This window comes from Rhipicephalus microplus, chromosome 1, assembly GCF_043290135.1.
Source record: "Rhipicephalus microplus isolate Deutch F79 chromosome 1, USDA_Rmic, whole genome shotgun sequence".
Taxonomy (NCBI): domain Eukaryota; kingdom Metazoa; phylum Arthropoda; class Arachnida; order Ixodida; family Ixodidae; genus Rhipicephalus; species Rhipicephalus microplus.
This window is the reverse complement of record NC_134700.1, coordinates 254,101,668-254,121,221: the sequence shown is the minus strand read 5'-3', so window position 1 is coordinate 254,121,221 and position 19,554 is coordinate 254,101,668. Positions and strand designations below refer to the sequence as shown.

Sequence of the window (19,554 nt, the reverse complement as noted above, 5' to 3'; positions counted from 1 at the left end):
TCACCTACTGTTCTAGGGGAAACATGTCGAACGACAAGCAATGATGTTCGATACGTGTCTAATATGGTACTAAGGGCTGAGTAAATACTCCTCTCACCTGCGCAGCGTCACATCCCGGCTGCTTGTCCGCGACGGTATGATGGGCGACGTTGGTGCACTGAGGCCACGGTGGATCGGAGGCTTGCTGCTCGTGTGGATGTGCAGTGGCGTTGAGTAATTGGTGCCCTGCGAGTGGTCGTGAACAGTCGCCATGTTCCTGCCTTGACAGCACACTGTGAATGCGTTTCTGATACGATCAGCCACCAATACCTGTGAGCGCTAGCACAAATGCCGCCGCGTTCACATGGCACACGTGCAGGTAGCATCGGATTGCTGCTCTGTCCGTAGCAAGAACACGCGTGATACGAGTTGTCGTGCAAATGGTATTTGTTATAGTACCCCTACGTGCTACTAGGTCGGAGAAGCGGTCTCTCAACGAGTTGGAAGGTTTTTGAAGCTTTCCTGATGTGGCTGTTCCCACGCGCACAAGCATCTAAGCCCCCCCCCCCAATTAGCGGGGCAAAGCACGCGTGGAAGATAAGCGCGCGTCCGAGCGCGGGCGCCAGACTGCAGGCGCCGAGCGCCCAGCTCGGCGCCCAGTTGGAGGGGTTTGGGGGTAAGCTCAACTCCCGCACCTTTGCGTATTAAGTTTCTACAGCAACACTTAATTTTCTGTAGCTAAACTTCTCTGCCCGTGAATGCGATACAAAACTAGTATCCATCAGAGAAAACGAACGACTAAGTTACACGCATTTGAGAATTTACATAAAGTCGGCGGATTATAAGAAAACTACGAGGGCAAACCTTGAACGTTCCAACGTCGCCGTTCAGTGGTGACATGTCCACAGTGCCGTTCTGCGGTTCGGGACTACGCATCGCGGTGGCGGTGCGCAATTCTGCGATCAACTGCCTCTCCTTGCGATGCCTGTCTTCCCACGAACCTTCCCGGCGAGCACGCAGTTTCTGCTGTTGCTTTTGTAGCCATGACTGACTGTAAGAGAAATATCACAGGCGTTGTAAAGATATTGCGAGAGAAAAGTGGACAAATCGTAGAAGCGTCTGAGGTAGCTATATATGATATCAATGGGTCAGCATGTTATCTATAGTTTTATCTAAAAAGCTCAATGGTTTCACTTGGACGGCATGCTACAGCCACCCATTTTTTTTTTAACCTGAACGCACGAGCGTCGACCACCCTGTCGATAATCGGCGTTTGACGCATCACAGCGGCGAAATGAACGAGAATACGTGCATGACTGCAATGAACAAGCTCTCTGCAGCTGTATTCTAGGCTCTTTTGGGAACCGGACATGAGGACATCCGTACCAGGCGCTTAAAAGACTCGGCGGTTGATGCTCATGCGTTCATGTTAAAAAACAAAGGCGGCTGTACAATGACGTTCTTTATATCAAGTCAGCTATTTTGAACTTTAACAAATATATTATGGAACGATCCTCTTTTCCTTCTCCTCTATTTATAATGTCAAACGCAGGGGAGACATATAGCCCCTGATAGACAGGTGAAGACTACCCTCTGTTGTAACCATCGGTCTAGCATTATTCATTACACTAAACAGCAAAATTTCAAAGTGCACTCACCTTCCGACGATGGGCTCCGGGCTGAGCGAGGCGTCTCGCAGCGTGCCGTAGCTGCGATCCTCGAACGAGTCCCTGGCCGACTCGGAGTGCGCTCGCCGGCGCCTGAGCGCGGGGCTGCCGTACTCGACGCCATACGAGAAGGGCGACGTAGTTCGGTGGCCACTGTCCGGCGACCGGCTGTCGGACGACTCCTGGTGGTGCAGTGGCCAGCGCTGGTAGCCAGCCGGATGGTGGTCTCCGCCGCCGTTGCGCTGCGCCACCGCCGTCGGAGGCTCCGAGGATGTGGTGTGCGACGAGTACGAGTAGTAGATGGTGCCGTGACTGCGACGAGACGTACTCCTGGTTCATATACGCTTGCACGACCATTGCGGGAGAAGGGGGTGAGGGACGAAGCGTCCCACCCCCTTCCCGGTGGTTGAATGCGAAATAAAATGGAAAATAAAATGCGAAAATGGAAGGGAACCGTTGGCGTGCCTCAAACAAAGGCCGGTCGAGAAGGTTTCCAGCTTTATGATGGTAAAGCAGGGTAATTACACGTTCTTAAAATGAAAATTAAGCGGTTCTCACAAGAAAGCATACTAAAAAAAACAAGTTTACCCTAGTCCTAAAAAACTTAAGAAACAGGTAAAATGGTTCATCTTGGGAGCTCAACATGGCCTTATGCTATAGGTTTTTCGTTGGCATAGACAAGGTAGAGTCGAGCCAAAGCCTATCACAGACCGTGCAAGAATGTACAAACTGCAACGCCGAAACTTTATCGTGCAAAGCTGGATGTGGCGCGCCCGATAGAAGCGCGGGTCTTTCGTCACTTGAGCGTGGCTCGCGCGTCGGAAAAACTCGGTGCGGCGACAGCGCGGACTGCCTCCATCGGTGGGTGAGGCTGACAAACAACGACGCGTACTAAAAACGGCGCGGAGCGTTTTTGGCGGACACCAGACATTTCACCTCGAGCTTCAACAGTTTCCCTCTTTAAAGCTGTGTCGCTATTACTCTGTATATTAACAATATCAAAAGACTTCCAGCTAAGTAAATGTATCAGTTGAAAAACCAGCCGAGGTACGCACCCTGGATTCGAAAACGAGCTGGGACTGGCGTGGGGCAGCGTGCCGTATGAGTGCGACGGATTCGAGCGGCTCCCAAGCGGCGGGTTTGACGGGTGGTTGGGCATGGAGCGGATCTCTCGCAGCATCCCGTCCAGCAGGTCGTCCAACTCGGCGTGCTCTGACCGCAGGGGGCTCCGCACTGCTGCTGGTTGCTGTTGCTGGTGCGACTGGCCACCGTCAGCTGAGTGGTGCACTTCCACTTCTGTGACGATCACGGCGACAAAAGAAAGAGACGAGAACGGGAAGAGGCGTTCATAGAGCGTTTATTTTATCGCTCGGTATATCCATAACGTCCATTAAACACGAGGATTTACCCAAAGGTTCTGAAGTGACGATGTTTCTGTATATTACCACTGACATTCGGAATCTCAAAGAAGGAAAATGTTTTTTTTATGACCACTTAAGCAGCAATAATGTCACGAGGATCGTTTCGCAATGACTGAAGTTTTTTCATTGGAGCTAGCCACAAATAAAATTACTAAATATGCTATATTAAAACGAAAAGCGCTAATATTATGGCTACAGCAAGTAGTAAAAATACTCATAATTAGCGCATACAGTTACCGTTAATTCAAAAGTCAATCACCATAATACCTGATAGGCACACGAGTATTAAAGCTTATGGAATTAATGATTTAGTTCTACATTAATGAACAGAAATGCGCATTCGCTCGAGATGGCCATACATAAAATGTTACTGGGGATGCCTGTGCGGCAAAGAAAGGAGTAATTAAGAACATTATATTAATCATGGTGCTTTCAAAGCGTAACAATCGATCTGCTATAAAGCCCTTATGACACGTTATGCAGCTAATGTGACTGCAACAACACGTCGGTGTCAGCCTCAGTGAATTCAGTACGCGTTCGGTATCTCAGATCCATAGGCTTCTATAAAGTGAAGGAGGGCCCATGGCGTTTCGTAAAGGTGAGTGACATGCAGTCCAGGTATAGAGTCCCTCACCGACAGTGCCTCCGTTGGGCACCTTGTGGAGCAGCCCCTGTGGACTAGGGTTTCCGTGCAGGCCCGAGGAGGAGGAGATGCCAGAGTCCATGCTCACAGTATGCGGCCCGTCTAGCACATCAGTGTCGGCAGCAGCGTTGGGGGAGGAGGGGGAAAAGGGGCCGTCGTCCACGGGCTGCCTCTTGGTCACCACTGCGTAGAGGTTTCCATCAAGGGGACCCTCTGCGTGGGGAACTGGAAGCCGGGAGAGGAGCCGAGCACGCGGGCGGTTAGCCGGGTTAGCGCAGGGGCAGTCAGCGGACAGGCAGAAAAGAAGCACACGCCGCTACTCATACCACATGGAACACTGAGGAAACCTAATGTAACGCTTTGCTGGGCGAACTGGCGTATCATTTTAATGCAAAAGCAGAGCGGGAGAAAAACAGGACAAGACAGACAAGACGACGGAACGAGCACCCGCCTCGTATGCTTGTCCCTCTTGCCCTGTCTTCCTTGCTCCCTGCTCTTATTTTGATTAAAAAAAACTGTATATTTATTGCGGAAAGCGTAATAGGCGTTCGAACCGGCAGGCGAAGTTTAGGGGTTTCGTTAACGAAAGACGGAAACCACGCAACTGCAGTCTGATACACGAGAAATATAAGAATACTGATTGCTTTTAGGCTGTCACTTTCTTGTCATTAAAATTATTCATTTAGCATACCACACGTGATGTGTTTCTACATGTTCATGTTTCTATTGTAGAAGGTCGGACGAGGTTTACTTTTGCTGCGACTATGCACGTATTCCAAATATACAGCAGAAATTCGCTGATACGTTCTCACTTGTGCTGTTTGTGATCGTAAAACTGCGAAAGCTGCGAATTGGCAGAAAAAAAAGAGGAAAAAAGAAAAAAATGCAACAAGCTCGAGAAAATCAGGGAGCAGGCATCTTGTCTTCTAACAGCAAAAAAAGATGATCTGGTTATCGCAACGTTCCGGCGAGCTGCTAAGCATATCGCGCATGTGATTGCACCATGTCAAACTAAAATCAAGACAATTGCCTACGCATTGCATTTTGTACGGGGGAGGGCGGAGGGTTACCCCTGAACCCCTCTCCCAGTTGGCTACACCTGTTGCGTCGTTCGGCCCCGCATTGCCGTCGAGTCAATGCGTAGATATTATTTTACTTCAGGGACATCCAGTTGCTCTCGCACACCACTGGTACAGCAGGGAATGACTGTCAACGAGCGCACATATTTTGCACGGCCTGTTCGCCCATCGAAATTGGCTGAATCCACGCCACGTGGTGGTGCACGGTCATTTCATCTGCTAGTACCAGGCCAAGGCGTATGATGTGCTCTAGTTTATCAGCGCTGTAAGTCTTCCATGTTACACGAACTTTATAATTAACATTATTGAGTACAACGCGGCTTGTGCGTCCTTGAGTCGTGTATTAAATTTTATCACACACTTTGACCCGGACGAGAAAATAGTGGTTTAAACCACGCATTCTGTATATCGCTATTTTTATGTGATTCGCATGCAAAAGTCCAGAACTTTAACTTATAAAGCAGGACACAGCACGCAACCGCAACTGGCGCTGCCAGCATCGTGACGAATTCTGCTCGCGGTTACAAAGCCAACCACGAGCCTAAAGCGTCACGAACATGCTTTGATATCCATATCAGTGCTTCACTCTTCAAGCTAAGTAGCGCTATTTCTTTGAGTGTGTGATTCTGGATTGCACGTTTTCTCGGATGGTACGTAACTTTTCGCATTTTTTTTCTTGAAAAATGAGAGGTTCCAGAATATATTTCGAACAACTTTAAATATGTCATTACTTCCGGTGATGTACCTTGCGTTTGAATCGTGAGCTAGCTTCGTATGTCTACACTTAGCACAAGCTATTAGCATCCACCAAAGGATCCAGTCTCAGAACATGCTTCAAATAACGGAAATCATGAGATGCACCATGCATGCAAGCAGGCACCGCCACAACATGCAGAAGTAGGTGTACAAATATGTCATGCTTAATAAAATGCAATAATATTACATACCAGAAACGTTGGTCGGCTCGATTAGATCGTCCAGATCTAAAAAACGAAAAACCAAAAAAAACAATTACACAAAACAGGCTTTTGAATAAAGCTTTCAGGGTGGCGGTTTCGACACAGCATCATAACCAAGCATAGCATGACGGAGAACGTGTTTTGAAAGATGCTTACCACTTTGGCTGTCTTCATGAATCAGGTCGAAGTTTTCGTATGAGTCCTGCCTGACCAGAGGATCTTTCGTCTGGTCGGCTGTGCTGACGACATCGGACACAGAACCGTTTCCTGCAGAAACCATAATTAGAAACTCGTCGCATAAACAAGGACGCTCGAACGAAATTAATACGAAACAGCGGCTAAATCCTGAGTATAGTCTCTACCTGATGTTTTTGTCAAGGCTTTATTACGCCTAGGTGATTTGGTATTCTTGTGAACTAATTTGAAGAGACCACGTTGTAATGTTCTTTACACATCCCCTGTTCAAAAGCGCACTCCCGAGGAACCTCACCTCCCTCGAAAATTTCATATGTTAGCATGTACAGTCACAGATATGAGAACATGTATACAGGCACATATACAGGCTTGTACAGATCAAGCATATATGCAGATATACAGGCATATATACAAATACATACCGGCACAAATGCAAACACATGCATGAACATAAATAAAAAAAAAACATGGCACCACCCCGAAAAAATTACAGCGACGCCCCGGCGTCTGTTGCCCCTCGTGCTATGAAATGTACGTGACACGATTAAGTTCAGGCTTAGGTTATGCGACTTTGCTTACTTTTAAGAACGCTTTTCTAGGGTTTTTATATTAACTCATTCTATATGAAAAGAAAATCAGCCCTTTGACTTTTCTTTTTTCAAGTCCTTACTTGTCCCGCCACTATATGAATGACCCCCTTTGAACAGACATGTGAACACTCTTTGGAGATAATTGTACTCTCTTTGGAGAGTCGTGTGACTCGCAAGAGAGTTAAGGTGTCTCCTTAGAGCGAGTCACATACGTAGCAAGATATAACTCACAGAAATGAGTAACACATACTCTTCTTTTCCTTAAAGTGCAGTCATAAACGAGCACAGGTGCCTTCAGGAAAAAAAAAACAAAAAAAAGAAGGGCCATGAATTCTTGAGAAAAGTATTCACGAGATAGAGAAACTTACAAATTCACAGTGATGATAAATCTTAGTAATGATGTGCATCTCTTTATTTTACCTCGGAAATCATCAGGTCGATCTGAGAACAGCAACTCCACTTGACCGTCGTCGGGAAAACGGGGATCTGTTTGAAAACATGTGCGAAAGTGCGTTAGAAGACACTTGTGCCGTGACAAGGTACTTACTTAGAATATTAAACTAAGTATGCAATCGTCACGTCATGCACAAACGACTTAAGAGCAGTATTGCTGGGCTCATGTATCGCACTTCCCCGATGTGCGGACGTCCCATTTTGTTTCTATATCTACACTTTTAAACAAGTACCCGCTTAAAAATCTGAATAAAGCCAGGTAACCGGACATTTTTCATCTGGTTTCCTAGCCATCATTTAACCAAGACCTGATTAAGAGTGATATTAAAAGTGGTCTCAACAATTCAAGTGTCGATGTGCTTTGGAGCGATGATGTTTATCGGAGCGACTTTTCTCTCTTTGGAGGGTGAGTAAGTGCATGGGCAAGGAACTAGAGCTTATCTATACAGTAAAATCTCGATAATACAAATCTTGCCGAGTCACCAAAAATGTTCGTATCATCCAAAATTTGTATCACCACAGAGAAGAGAAAACTAACATCCGACAAAAGAAAGCTTGTTTTTTTAATATTTAACATGTTTTTTATTATTTATCATGACCGCAGCAACGTCATGAACAGGTCTGCTTTATTACCAATAAAGTTTTTATTGCGGCAAAAGTGACCATTGAGGCAAAAGTGACCTAAAGAGCAATTTGCACGAAATTGGTGAAGGCCAGAACATTTTAGAACCGCTGGTATATTTTTTCATCGCGGTGGTGCTGGGGAGGTTTTTCGGGAGATTTACGGTTGTGTCCGCACATTCAAGTGTTTTGCTGGAAATTCGCTTGTTTATGCAAATCGGAGTGTTGGCATGTGTGCGAATACATGTATGCACTTGGGTTACTGTGTCTGCGCGTGATTGCATTGTCTTCGGCGACAGCACGGGGCCGCACCTGTTCGCATCAAACGTAATGGGGTGAAAATCGATTCGCAACCGCTACACTCTATTACACTGCCGGATAACTAGCCTAAGCCAGCCGGCACAGCAGAAAAATTTGTATCACCCCAAAATTCACACGCGCCGTGATCGTACGACCGAGGTTCCACTGTATATTGAATCGCCACAACGTTTCTAATTTCACCATATGGGAAGCCAGCACTACTCAGGTGGCGCGCCTAAAATTCTGGCGATGCAGCGATCTAGCGAGCCGGCTGAGAACCAGCTAGTAGGACAGAGCCGCCGGGAGGTGTACTACGGGTACGTTTCAACATGCCGTCGTACACGCCACGCGCGCTGAAACGCATCGTGAACGTCATGCGACACTGCCACTGTATTGTTCGATGTGTGTCGCGTTGTAGGTACTTTGGAACGAGCGACACCAGCGTAGACTTGGACACGAAAATAGCTGAAATTCGCAATGCAGCGGGCGAGCAGTGATGCCAGCGATTATTCTCCGCTATGGTTTCAGCGATGTGGTGCGTGTGCGTGGTCGGATACCTTCGCGAGACTGTGTGGTTAAAACGACGGGCGCTGTCCGATGTAAAGTATGTCTATGACGGGGAAGAAACAGTGTGACCTTTCGACGTAGTGCCTAGCATTGTACGGCGTAGACATACAGGTAAATGTGTTCAGTTAGCGCTTGCGAAGCTTGACTAGTGTTCAGGTTGCTAATTATCCGCCCGTTTTGAAGTAGATTCAGTAGTTTCTTAGACCGCACTGATGTGGCACTCGGCCCAGTGACAGTGCTGCGAGAGCATATCATGTGACTACTTGGTAGTCGCAGCTTTTGCACTATATATTACAGAAGCTTTTACGTGCGAATGCACTTTATAAGCGACCCTGAATCCGCCGCCATCCGCGGTGCGCTTCCTCCTCTCCCCTAGCAACGGCGCGAGGAGCGGAGAGGAGCGTCTATAGCAACGGCACAGCGACGTCACACACCACGTGATTGCGCTGCCGCGCCGGTTGAAGACAAGGCAGCGTGGCATAGGGCCCGTGATGCCGAGCGCAAGCGGGCAAAGCGGGCCGCGGATCCCGAACTCCGCGCGCGGGAGGCCGATGGGAGACGTAAACAGCCCATCGCCTGCGGTGATGAAGGCCGACGGCGAGACGCCGAACGAAACCGGATAAAACGAGCCGACCCCCCCCCCCCCCCCCAAGCGTGAGCGAGCGTGGGTCCTGGAGTTAGCTCGTCCAGACGCGCGCTTCAAGCGCGACTTTGTGGATCGCACCTTGGTTCACAGCTGCGCCGTGTGCGACCGGCTGTGGTTTGACAACAACTGCATTTCCAGCGTGAGGAGCGAGACCAACAGGTTGAACGCGTTGCGGGTTCTTCGGAACGAGTTCGGAAGACGGTCGGGCGAACACCGATGCGACGACATGGATGCGCAAGACCCGCGGCTGGCTCCCTTCGGTGCGTTCCGGGTGTGTGCCTCGTGCCGATAGTCCCTGCTGGCCGGGCGGGTTCCGCTATTGAGCAAGAACCAAGGCTACGCGTACCCGCCTCGTCCCGCGGACCTCCCCGATCTGAACCCGGTGGAAGAGCGACTCATCTCGCCTCGACTCCCCTTCATGAGCATCAGGCGGCTGACGCAGGGCAACGGTCAGTACGGCATCAAGGGACAGATCGTGAACTTGCCCATCGACGTTCTGAGCGTAATAAAAAAAACACATAAACGTCATTAAAGTGCGAATTTACTCTCACATATGCGCGTAAACTGACCAAGATTTCCCGACAGGCTCTAATGGTTCCTGGGAATCGCAATGTGATCACACGGGGGAGTTTACATTAACTCACTGGTGAATGCCAACGGATTTACTCCCCCTCATAGCATGACCCCGTGCATTCACACTTAACCATGTTCACCCCCGGGGAAATGCTTGGGAGTTTTTTTGGCTACGCGCTTTCTTTTGCTGTGTGTTTAACGGCTAGCGTGAACCCACAAAATGCTCTTATCACAATCTGATTATAGTTGTTAATTATGTTCTTTTCTTAGGATTGCCATGTTTTCTTGTACTTCTTTTTCCACTCCTGTAATAGCCCTGTGCAAGGGCTGACAGTATCCGTAAATAAATAAATAAATAAAGTTTTTGAAGCTGACGTTGAATCGTGAAATGAATCTCTAAGGCAACCTTCATATGAAAGGCCAGTGTAAAGCGAATATTGGCGGTGTTACCGGAAATGCAAACGTGTTGCAGCGGTCGCGCTTTAACGAAGTCGACTCGCCGTCGTCTGCAAACCAATCACAAGCTTGCGGCCGGCCGCCGCCGAAGTCTAATATTAAAAAAAAAATGACTTTCGACAATCTAGTCGTAATTGACCTAGTGGTAGTTCCGCAGTCCACATGCGGTGCGCGGTCAGTAATGAGATGCGGAGATCATCACCGTTTTTTTCTGGGAGTCATCGTCTTGTGACCTGCCTGGAAGCTCTGCACGTTACATAATACCGCATTTACTCGAATTTGACGACAGGTTCTTTTTTATTATTTTAGATTTTTGCTACTAAAGTCGACCCTTGATTACAGTACCGAAATTCTTTCTTTTTTCTTCCCTCGCGTTACAATCATGGTCGTGTTATAATCGAATAAGTACAGTGTGTGCAATGTACACGGTGCAATGCTTATGCCACCCAAGTTTCCGTGAGCTTTCTTGAACATTTTCAAGGCAAGTTTTATTTGAAAAGTCATGGTGCGTTGGTTGAAATAGACGCCGGAGAGAGTCGAATTGTATGTCTGTCACCCAAAGGGGCTTGTGTCTTTGCTTTTTATTCTGTTTGCATTATTTCCAAAATCCAACGACATCGGCGGCACCCGCCAATACTTCGCTGGTTTTTACGTTCTTACTTGTGCGTATAGTATCGATTAAAAAGCAAATTTCGCGCATATCTGAGGCAGAGCATCAAAACGTCGATATACAATGGCGTGTTCATTATACGAGAAAAGTCATACATAAGTAATTCTAAGGAACATATTGTTTATTACGCTATAAGCTGACAATGCAACGCTATGCACGAAAAGGCGGGCGTTTCCTAAGCTTTGCTAAGACGATACGGTGGTGGCACCTACCCTCTGCGCGCATCGAGGCACTTTAACGCAGCGCCTCCAGAATTCTGTTCACCGACTTTCTTGCGCAGAACATCAAATAAATGTTTTATTCACTCTCTCCAGACGGAATACTACCGCAGTTCGACGACATTTGCCGTGAAACATGCAGATATTTATTTGTGACTCTACCCCTGTTTAACGAGGAACCCAGCACGCTCCAATGCACTGGAGTACACCACAAGCCAACGCGAAAACAATGAGTACGATCCGTAGATGACCCGAGAACATCAACCTCACAAAAGTAGCGGCACAATCAAAGACAACGCTTCTTCGAAAGAACGCTTCAATTCAGCTCCGCGGGAACGCGCGATTGCGAAACAACGAGTTATACGCGAGCGTTCCGAGTATATGTCCGACGATGTTATCGAGCTGGTGAGGCGGGATAAAACGCACCGGAGACGGCGTCGTCCAGGTCCGCCTTTCCGAAGAACACCTTGCCGCCGTCCAGCGTGCACGTGTGGAACTGCACCCGGAAGATGGGCGTCCGACCAGCGGGCCGCTGCTTCTTGTGGTAGCACTTGATGAGCACGTCTCCGCGGAGGGCTTGGCTCGCTTCCAGTGGCACCACCAGCCGCCGGGAACCGTCCGTGGCCACGCTGCACGCATCAGATAGATTGCATGCAGTCATACGTCATGCCTAATATTATTATCTCGGGTTTTGCGTCCCAAAACAACGATGCGATTATGAGAGACACCGTAGTGGAAGGCTCTGGAAAGTTCAATCATCTAGTGTTCTTTAACGCGCTCTGACATCGCCTCCGTCAAAATGCGACCGCCGTGGCTGAGATCGAAACCGCGACCATAAGGTCAGCAGCAGATCACCCTATAGCCACTGTTCCACCGGGGCAGTCCACACGTCATGCTTGGCAAGCACACCGAGAGCTATTAATACTACACGCATCGGGCTACAGCAATGGGATATCGGTTAATTTGTGGGAGAGGGGATAAAGGTATGAATAGGGGGTAAAGCCGTCACCTGGATTGTTGATATGGTTCCAATATGGTTAAGGCTGCGCAAGCAACGGAAATGAATAAATCGCTTATTGTGCATCTTTCTTCGTCTGTGTTGTTCGTGCTGCTTTAACCGTAATGTATATACGAATAGGTCCTTGCAGCAACAGAGAACCAAGAAGTGACGAATGTGGATTACTAGTGAAGGTGACAAAGATTGTCGAAGATTATGACCTTACAAGGCGATTGCGAACCGTCTGCGCAGTGAGAGACTGGAATTATCGTGGGAGACGTGACCTCAGAATGAGGGCGAGTAAGCTTCCGCGAGCTTTGTATATTTACTTCGAAGTTTAGAAACACAGGTTTAGGAAAGATTAAAAAAACAAATTAGGACAGGGCATAAACTAAAGGACACTTACTGTACGCCCGACGTGTACACCGGCTGCATGCCTTGGTAGATCTTGAAAAACGGCCGACAACCTGGAGATAACCAATCAGAAACGTAAAAATAGAAAAAAGACAAAAAAGCACAAACGTGTTTCGGGAACAAATATTTGCCCATTAAAAAAAAAAACTCGCACCTCCTCTGTTGTCGAAGTTTGGAATCCCGTGAAGGATGACATGATGCAGGTACAGAGCGTTGTTGTTCATCTTAATGTTGCCGGACAGAAGCTCCGTGAAGTAGTGGACATACCTGAAACGGGACGAGCGCGTGGACACGGTTCTAGACGAAACATTTCACATTCTGAGCGGTGCTTGCGGGCTAAGCGGCTTGAAAAAGATAGAAACCGACAAAACCAACACAATTCCCATTCCCACAGTAACTGTCCACGAATTCTCTCTCTCTCTCTCTCTCTTTTTTTTTTAACGGGCACTTCCTTCTGGCATGACAGGACGTTCAGCATGTGAAAGCAAAAATATTACTGAATATATAAATTTATCATACGAAAACGAGATAACAAGCCATCTTGCACGTGAGTGACAAACCAAGAACAGTTCGCAATCCGTAAAAATATTATATCATATCGTGATATCGCACTGGTGAGCTGTAATATCGTGAAGATAATTATCACAAAATAGCTAAAACTGGTATTTCTAACATACAACCGAACGGAATGTGCAACTCGCGCCGAAGGAGTTCAGTTCCAGTGCGAGAGGCAAAAAAAAAAAAAAAAGATAACTTTACCTCCTCTGCGAAGGATGCATCGAAGAGTACAGCTTGTCCTCGTAGTACCTTCGCATTGTTAACCGGTCGAGTGCTTGATTGTCGCTGCAAGGCGGAAAGAGCAACACACGTTTCCTCACGCATGTTTTCGAGGAAACACGCAGAGACACTAATGTTCACATTATTCGGCTTGCGCCGCCAGGCATACAAGGACAAGAGCGTCTAACCTGGCGCATATGCTGGTGTAGTGCAGGTACGCAGCCAGTACGACGCCGACGCGGCCCTTGTCACCCTGCGAAGAGGTCGGTGCGAGTGCCTTCGTTAGCTCGCACTCTCCTTTCGCTTTCTTCCATCCACAGCAGCTCAGAGCGCTGGCTTGGAATAACATGCGACTTCGGATTTTTTCTTTAAGAAAAACTGAATGAACGGCATTTATGCAGGTAAATAAAAACACGAAAAATCAACAACAATGACAATCTTTCCTTAGAAGAACCGAGCGTTGGGCGAGTTGATATTCTATTATGGATGGCGTTTTGCACAAAATTTATGTGCTCTCCTCCCTCTTGTCCACCTTTTTATGAACAAAATGTCATCCACAATCTCTCCTTTTCTTAACCCTTTCGCCACCTTGCGGGTTTCCGCAGAACTCACTTGCAACACTTGTATCCACGTGCTTCGAGTTGTCCATGAATTTGCCCTCGCACTGTCAGTCGCTAGCTTCCTGGTTAGCTCAATCGGCAGAACGACCACCCCGGAAAGGCGTTGGTCCCGGGTTCGAACCCCGGACCTTGACGAATTTTCCGGCAACTAACAGGCTTTTCTTTCTGAGAAATCCGCAAGGATTTCCTTGTGGTGTCATGCTACAAACTAACGGTTGTCTTCTTTCCCTTTCTTAACCATCCCGCCATGTTGCGGGTTTCCGCAGAACTCATTTGCAACAATGAAGCATATTGCGTCCATGCTTGAATATCTCTAGCGTCGACTGCACTTGAGAACACAATGGACTGGAATGAGGAACCACACACAATTCGACTCACGTAACACTTTTGTCACCCATCAGTCGCTCAATCAGCACAGCCAAAGCAGCCTAGAACACACCGACTCATTTCAAGTTCCGTGCAGTTCAATAAATCAACAACCTATCTCTAAAGAACTGTAGGGACAATAACGGCAGTCGCACAATGATGTAGAAAATATTATAATACATTTGCGTCCATTTTTTTCTCTTTGTTTTTTGGTCTTCTAGTCACTCAGTTCTTACAAAATACTGCATCATTATTGTTGATTTTTCTTTTTGTTGACTATATTTGTTCTCAATATACTTTTTGCGACTTAAGACCGTGCGCTTGGGGAGCGTTGCACCGTCACTTTTGTTGCATGGTCATGGCTGAATGGTGGTGCATAAGGTACTCGCCTTGGAGTGAAGGATCGCGACGTTCTGCGAATCGGCGTGGAACCACGAGTCCAGGCTCTTGCAGATGGTGCAGAGCCTCTCGAGAGGCGGCGAGAGATGCGCAGGCCATCCGAACTCCGCAATCTGCGAGTTGAAGCATGCCGGCGAATTATTACTGAAGTTCACTACAAGCATGCGGACTTTCGGAGATTGTCTGGAAAAGTGACTGTCCGCTGCACCCTGCATCTTTCTTGGTTTTTTTTTCTGACGTGTTATATTGTAACACATATCAAGTCTGTCCGCTGAAGCATGCAGGCGAAGAGAAATGAAATGACGACGTGTTTTGACGCGATAGCGGTAAAGAGCTCGTTTCACAGAAATACTGGCGTCGGCGTCCGTGTCGGCGTCATTGGTTGTGAGCGAGAAGTCATCATCTTTGCGTGACCGAAAAATCGAGCATCTTTGCATGACCAAAAAAAAATTAGAAAGATGCTAATAAAATAAATTAAAATCTGCGTCTCAGTGGAAATCGAAACACGGGTCGTTTACGTGACAAGCGGTTGTTCTACGACACATCCACGCCTCTTTTTTTTTTTATCTTGCACAGTATTTAATACATATGCGGTTTATGTATATACATAGCGTGCTTACTAATACAGTGAAAATAACTTCCTCTGCTTTGAAATGCAGTGAAAGTAGCTTTCATGCTTTAAAAACACACGTGTCCTGTATACATGCTTCGCAATACAACATTAAATATTGCCGTAATAGTGCGTGAAACAAGCGTATATTGTCATCGAGTGTCAGAGCATGAGATTATAATAACTTCATTGTTTAAAGTCAGTCACCCACTACAAAAAGCACACAAGTTACTGCATCCTTAAGGCCATGTAGTGGGTGCATAGCAAGTCTGAAATGATTTCATACACTAAGTGTTTGAAGTACGCACAAGCAACATAATATCGCTATAACGTTCAACTCTTAAAGCCGAAGCTTAAAGGTCCCCCGAAATCTTTATCGTGTTAAACCCCAGCACATGAGGCCGAATGAGTGAACTTGCGTGAAAGGCTGTGTAACGGTCAAACAAGTGTGCCGCATTCGGGCACTGGTCACTGTATTGTGAGAACTAACGACACAGTACATAAATCAAGAAAAAAGAAAGATTGTCCTTGAAAACATTGGTTACTTTCCATGCGCACCGCATTAGATCTCATGCTTTTCTCTTATACGAAATTGTTGTTATGCGCATAATTTTTTATTATTATCAAGATCCACTAAAATGAAGGCAGCCGATATAGTGCTGCATTTATATCGATTTATACTAAATCGATCACTAATATCGATCACACTATATATATATACATGTGCCCGCATAATGACCTGTAGTAAAAAAATAAATAAATAAATAATTCAATGATTACTAGCGCATGTGTACTTTCTTTAAAGAATATTCATTTGTCCTTACCTGGCTGTTGAGCCTGGCGAGGTCGTGTCGTTTTTCGGAAAGATTGAACACCTGTAGAAATAAAGAATAAATGTGAATGAGCCCTTGAAGCAAATAAAGCAATGCGAAGCTGAGTATTTTTTCTAGAATAGGATGTAATACAAACCTACAAGCGATGAAGTGATTGGTAGTTTGATACCAGGGCCGTAGCCAATGAGAGGTGCCCTACTCCCTCCCCCCCTCCCTCTTCCCTTTTGAAATTTGGATGAAGGAGTTGTTTTACCAATGACAAATGATAAAAATATGTTTTTCAGGGCCTCCAACGCGTGGGCCACCACTCCGAAAAAAAAATTCCTGGCCGTGGGCTTGTTTTACACACTGATCGTTATTGTCTTTGCTACAATATTGAGAAGTAGGCAGGAACTACCGGAATCGATGTAACCACTCGCATATCTTTGTGCCCCCCCTTACCCCCTGCATTTACTCCTATCCCGTTCCAGCTAAAGCAAGTCGTGAGTCTACAAAGTCAAAGTTGACTGTTTGAGCAGAGCGGTGTGACAAGTATAGCAAGGACGGTCGCTCCTAAGATCGTCACGCCGCATTTGTATTTATTGAATGCGCTATAGGATGCACACACCTTCCACTTGAGCAAGGCCTATTACAAATCCGGGGCGCTATAGATTGAAAGAGTAGCTTGTTTACCGTGTACTTGTTGCCGTGCTTCGTCCTTAGCATTCGGGTCACCTCCTTCAGGTTACTGCGATAGGTGGTGTCCAATCCACCTTCAGGGAAAGTGACAACTGCGAAGTGACAGCGAATTAAATTATGTTAGTTAGCACCATCCAACCCATGTATCCACAAAGTTATAGCATTGCGCATGGTTAACACAAGTTTTAGTTGCAGTAGAGAAAATTGTTTTTCGAATTTTCAACTGTTTCTTCTGGGTGAACTCAATCGGCAAACAAGTTTTCTTTCTTCGCAAGGGTTTCAAACATTGAACAACAATAAAAACGAATAACATAGCTTCCCAATATGCACATCGCTACTTGCAAATGGACCATTCTTTTTGAAATAATTGTCAGATAAACTGCATGAAAAAAAATATCCGCGGGCAAAGGGAGAAAATAACAGCACAAGCAAGTCGCCCAACTGTTTTTTTTTTTTTTTCGGTGAGCGGGAAATCTGTGCTGGCGCGCACAAATGCTAGTGTGCGTGAAATAATCGGTGCGGCAACAGCGTAAGCTGGGGGCGCCATTACTTAAAAAAATTCGGCACAACCTCTCCTTGACGTAGCTAAAGGTCACGGCGTTAGCCGAACTTGCGGTAGTTTAATTGCTACAAAAAATACGTGCATGTCAACAGTAAGCAAGCAATTCTCATTCTCCTTTCTCACCACTGAAGAGAGCCTAGATAAACAGGAATGCGATATTAGCGATGTCGCACCGATCTGATAGCCGTCAATAGTGCGTGAAGAATTATCATTTTCGCTAATAGTAATGAATATTGCTGTACACTTTTTAAAGTATATGTAAGAAGTTTTCGAAGAAGGATGCCAAATAACAGCATTTTATTCCTTCTAATCAGCGTTTCTTAAGCTTCCCTTACACATCACACAAGAATATATAACCTAATAGGCATTACAGAAGTATTTCATGGCCCTAAGGTGAAGGGGGCTTGGCAACGCCCGGCATCCAAAGACGTACCGATAATCTTCTCCGTTACGTATGTCACATCCATGGCGAAACTAAGTTGTCGTTCAAGGCTTCTGCGTGGATAAAAAACAAAACAGTATTTCAGGCCCGAGAAAACTTTCCAAGATTGCAACGGCAAGTCAGAAGCGCGCCATAATTACCTCGGACTTCTCGTTCGTTCAAGTGATCGGGATCCAGGACTCTTCTGTCATGAAAAAAGAAAGGACATCAGAAAGATTTAGGCGTTCAGATGGGCGAAGACGATAGCTTCGTGCACCCTACACAGGTGGCGTCGCAGACGAAATGTTAAGCTGGCAATAAGGATGACTGCAGCGGCGGGCGTCAGTGCCCTCCTATAGAATCTCTTTTAAAGTCGCCGACGTGGGTCGCGTACAGGCCAATATGAGCGGCGGCGTTTGATCCCAGGCAGCAGTTGAAGAAAAAAAAAAGGTTCAAAGTTTCGGGAATTTTCTCCGCAGCCAAACACCCTAGCTGTGGCATGAAGATCTCCAGAAAATGACGAAAATGAAAGAAATATACAAGTTCGATCAGCGTTATCTTAACGACCACGCTAGAGAAATATATCAAGGCACGCAATTTATATCACACACAACACGGGAAAGCGGGATGACACAATAGATTGGAACCTATAGTTATCGTACTCTTCAGGTTCATACTCTTGTGAGGGAAAAATAACGTGATCCCTGAATCATGACGGCATTCATAAGCGAGTTATAGATATATGTTCAGAGGACGTTAAAAACATAGCATATTCAGAAACGGCCGAACATTGAACGGCAATATAACAATATATAAACATTTAAATTTCGTCCTCATAAACATTATTTTTCTTCTCTCGTCTCTATGATCAAAACAAAACGATCTGTTTTTTTTGTCCTTTATAGTACCCTCAAAATAATTTTAGAAGGCCACATAAAAAGTACAATTGACAGTTTTCTTATTACCCCGCCGCGGTGGTCTAGTGGCTAAGGTACTCGGCTGCTGACCCGCAGGTCGCGGGATCGCATCCCGGCTGAGGCGGCTGCATTTCCGATAGAGGCGGGAATGTTGTAGGCCCGTGTGCTCAGATTTGGGTGCGCGTTAAAGAACCCCGGGTGGTCGAAATTTTCGGAGCCCTCCACTACGGCATCTCTCATATTCATATGGTAGTTTTGGGACGTTAAACCCCCCATATCAATCAATCAGTTATCTTATTCTTTGCAAACAGGTGATTCACTCTGATAATGCCACGTTTGTCACCAATGCAGCAACGTTCCAGTATTTCAATGCAGTGTCCATTTGGTTGACGAAGCTTCTGTGGAGCGCTGCGGAAAGGATCGAAGAACGGTTGATAACGAAGACTGCAACGTTTTCTTTTTTTTTTTTGCGGTACTATATCCTATTACGTGTTCCTTTTCTGAGACGTCGAACTGTTTTTTTATTTATTTCCAAATACGTCAGATTCAATGAAAAAAATTAAAACTTCTGCAGGAGTTTATTTATAACTCTGCGCATTTCCCGCCAGAGCAACATGTTTACCTCCATTTCCGAAGAATGAAGCCAAGTGGAACCTTCTCCTTTCGCTGCACCGATTATCAGTTTCTATCTAGCTATCAGCCGCTGTCATGAGTACTCAAATAATTTTTGAACTTTCTTTTTGCTTTACCCATGTCATTTTTTTCCCAAAACAACACCTTAATTCCGCGGATCAACATAAGCGCAAATTTCACAACGGGAAATCGCATGTATACGTATAATTCAATCAAACGGCTTCCATCGTAGACAGCCTCGTGCGCCAGGCTTGTCCGTATTTATCACCACTTGGCCTTCACATGTATCT

General features: G+C 46.2%; 1 protein-coding gene across 8 annotated transcripts in view; it reads right to left on the bottom strand.

Moving 5' to 3' along the window:
• Positions 1-19,554, bottom strand: part of by (focal adhesion protein tensin) — a 279,600-nt gene that overhangs the window by 21,817 nt on the left and 238,229 nt on the right. For 7 of the 8 annotated variants that reach the window (XM_075893521.1, XM_075893539.1, XM_075893532.1 and 4 more), the window contains 18 exons: positions 17,876-17,919; positions 17,727-17,788; positions 16,726-16,823; positions 16,045-16,095; positions 14,601-14,723; positions 13,414-13,478; positions 13,208-13,291; positions 12,603-12,715; positions 12,441-12,501; positions 11,464-11,666; positions 6,954-7,019; positions 5,905-6,015; positions 5,737-5,772; positions 3,702-3,935; positions 2,702-2,942; positions 1,638-1,958; positions 844-1,030; positions 98-225 (listed from right to left, as the gene is read on the bottom strand). In XM_075893521.1, coding sequence (XP_075749636.1) covers positions 98-225; positions 844-1,030; positions 1,638-1,958; positions 2,702-2,942; positions 3,702-3,935; positions 5,737-5,772; positions 5,905-6,015; positions 6,954-7,019; positions 11,464-11,666; positions 12,441-12,501; positions 12,603-12,715; positions 13,208-13,291; positions 13,414-13,478; positions 14,601-14,723; positions 16,045-16,095; positions 16,726-16,823; positions 17,727-17,788; positions 17,876-17,919 — 2,228 coding nt within the window. The remainder of the gene's footprint in view (positions 1-97; positions 226-843; positions 1,031-1,637; positions 1,959-2,701; positions 2,943-3,701; positions 3,936-5,736; positions 5,773-5,904; positions 6,016-6,953; positions 7,020-11,463; positions 11,667-12,440; positions 12,502-12,602; positions 12,716-13,207; positions 13,292-13,413; positions 13,479-14,600; positions 14,724-16,044; positions 16,096-16,725; positions 16,824-17,726; positions 17,789-17,875; positions 17,920-19,554) is intronic. The other variant, XM_075893528.1, reaches the window with a different exon arrangement.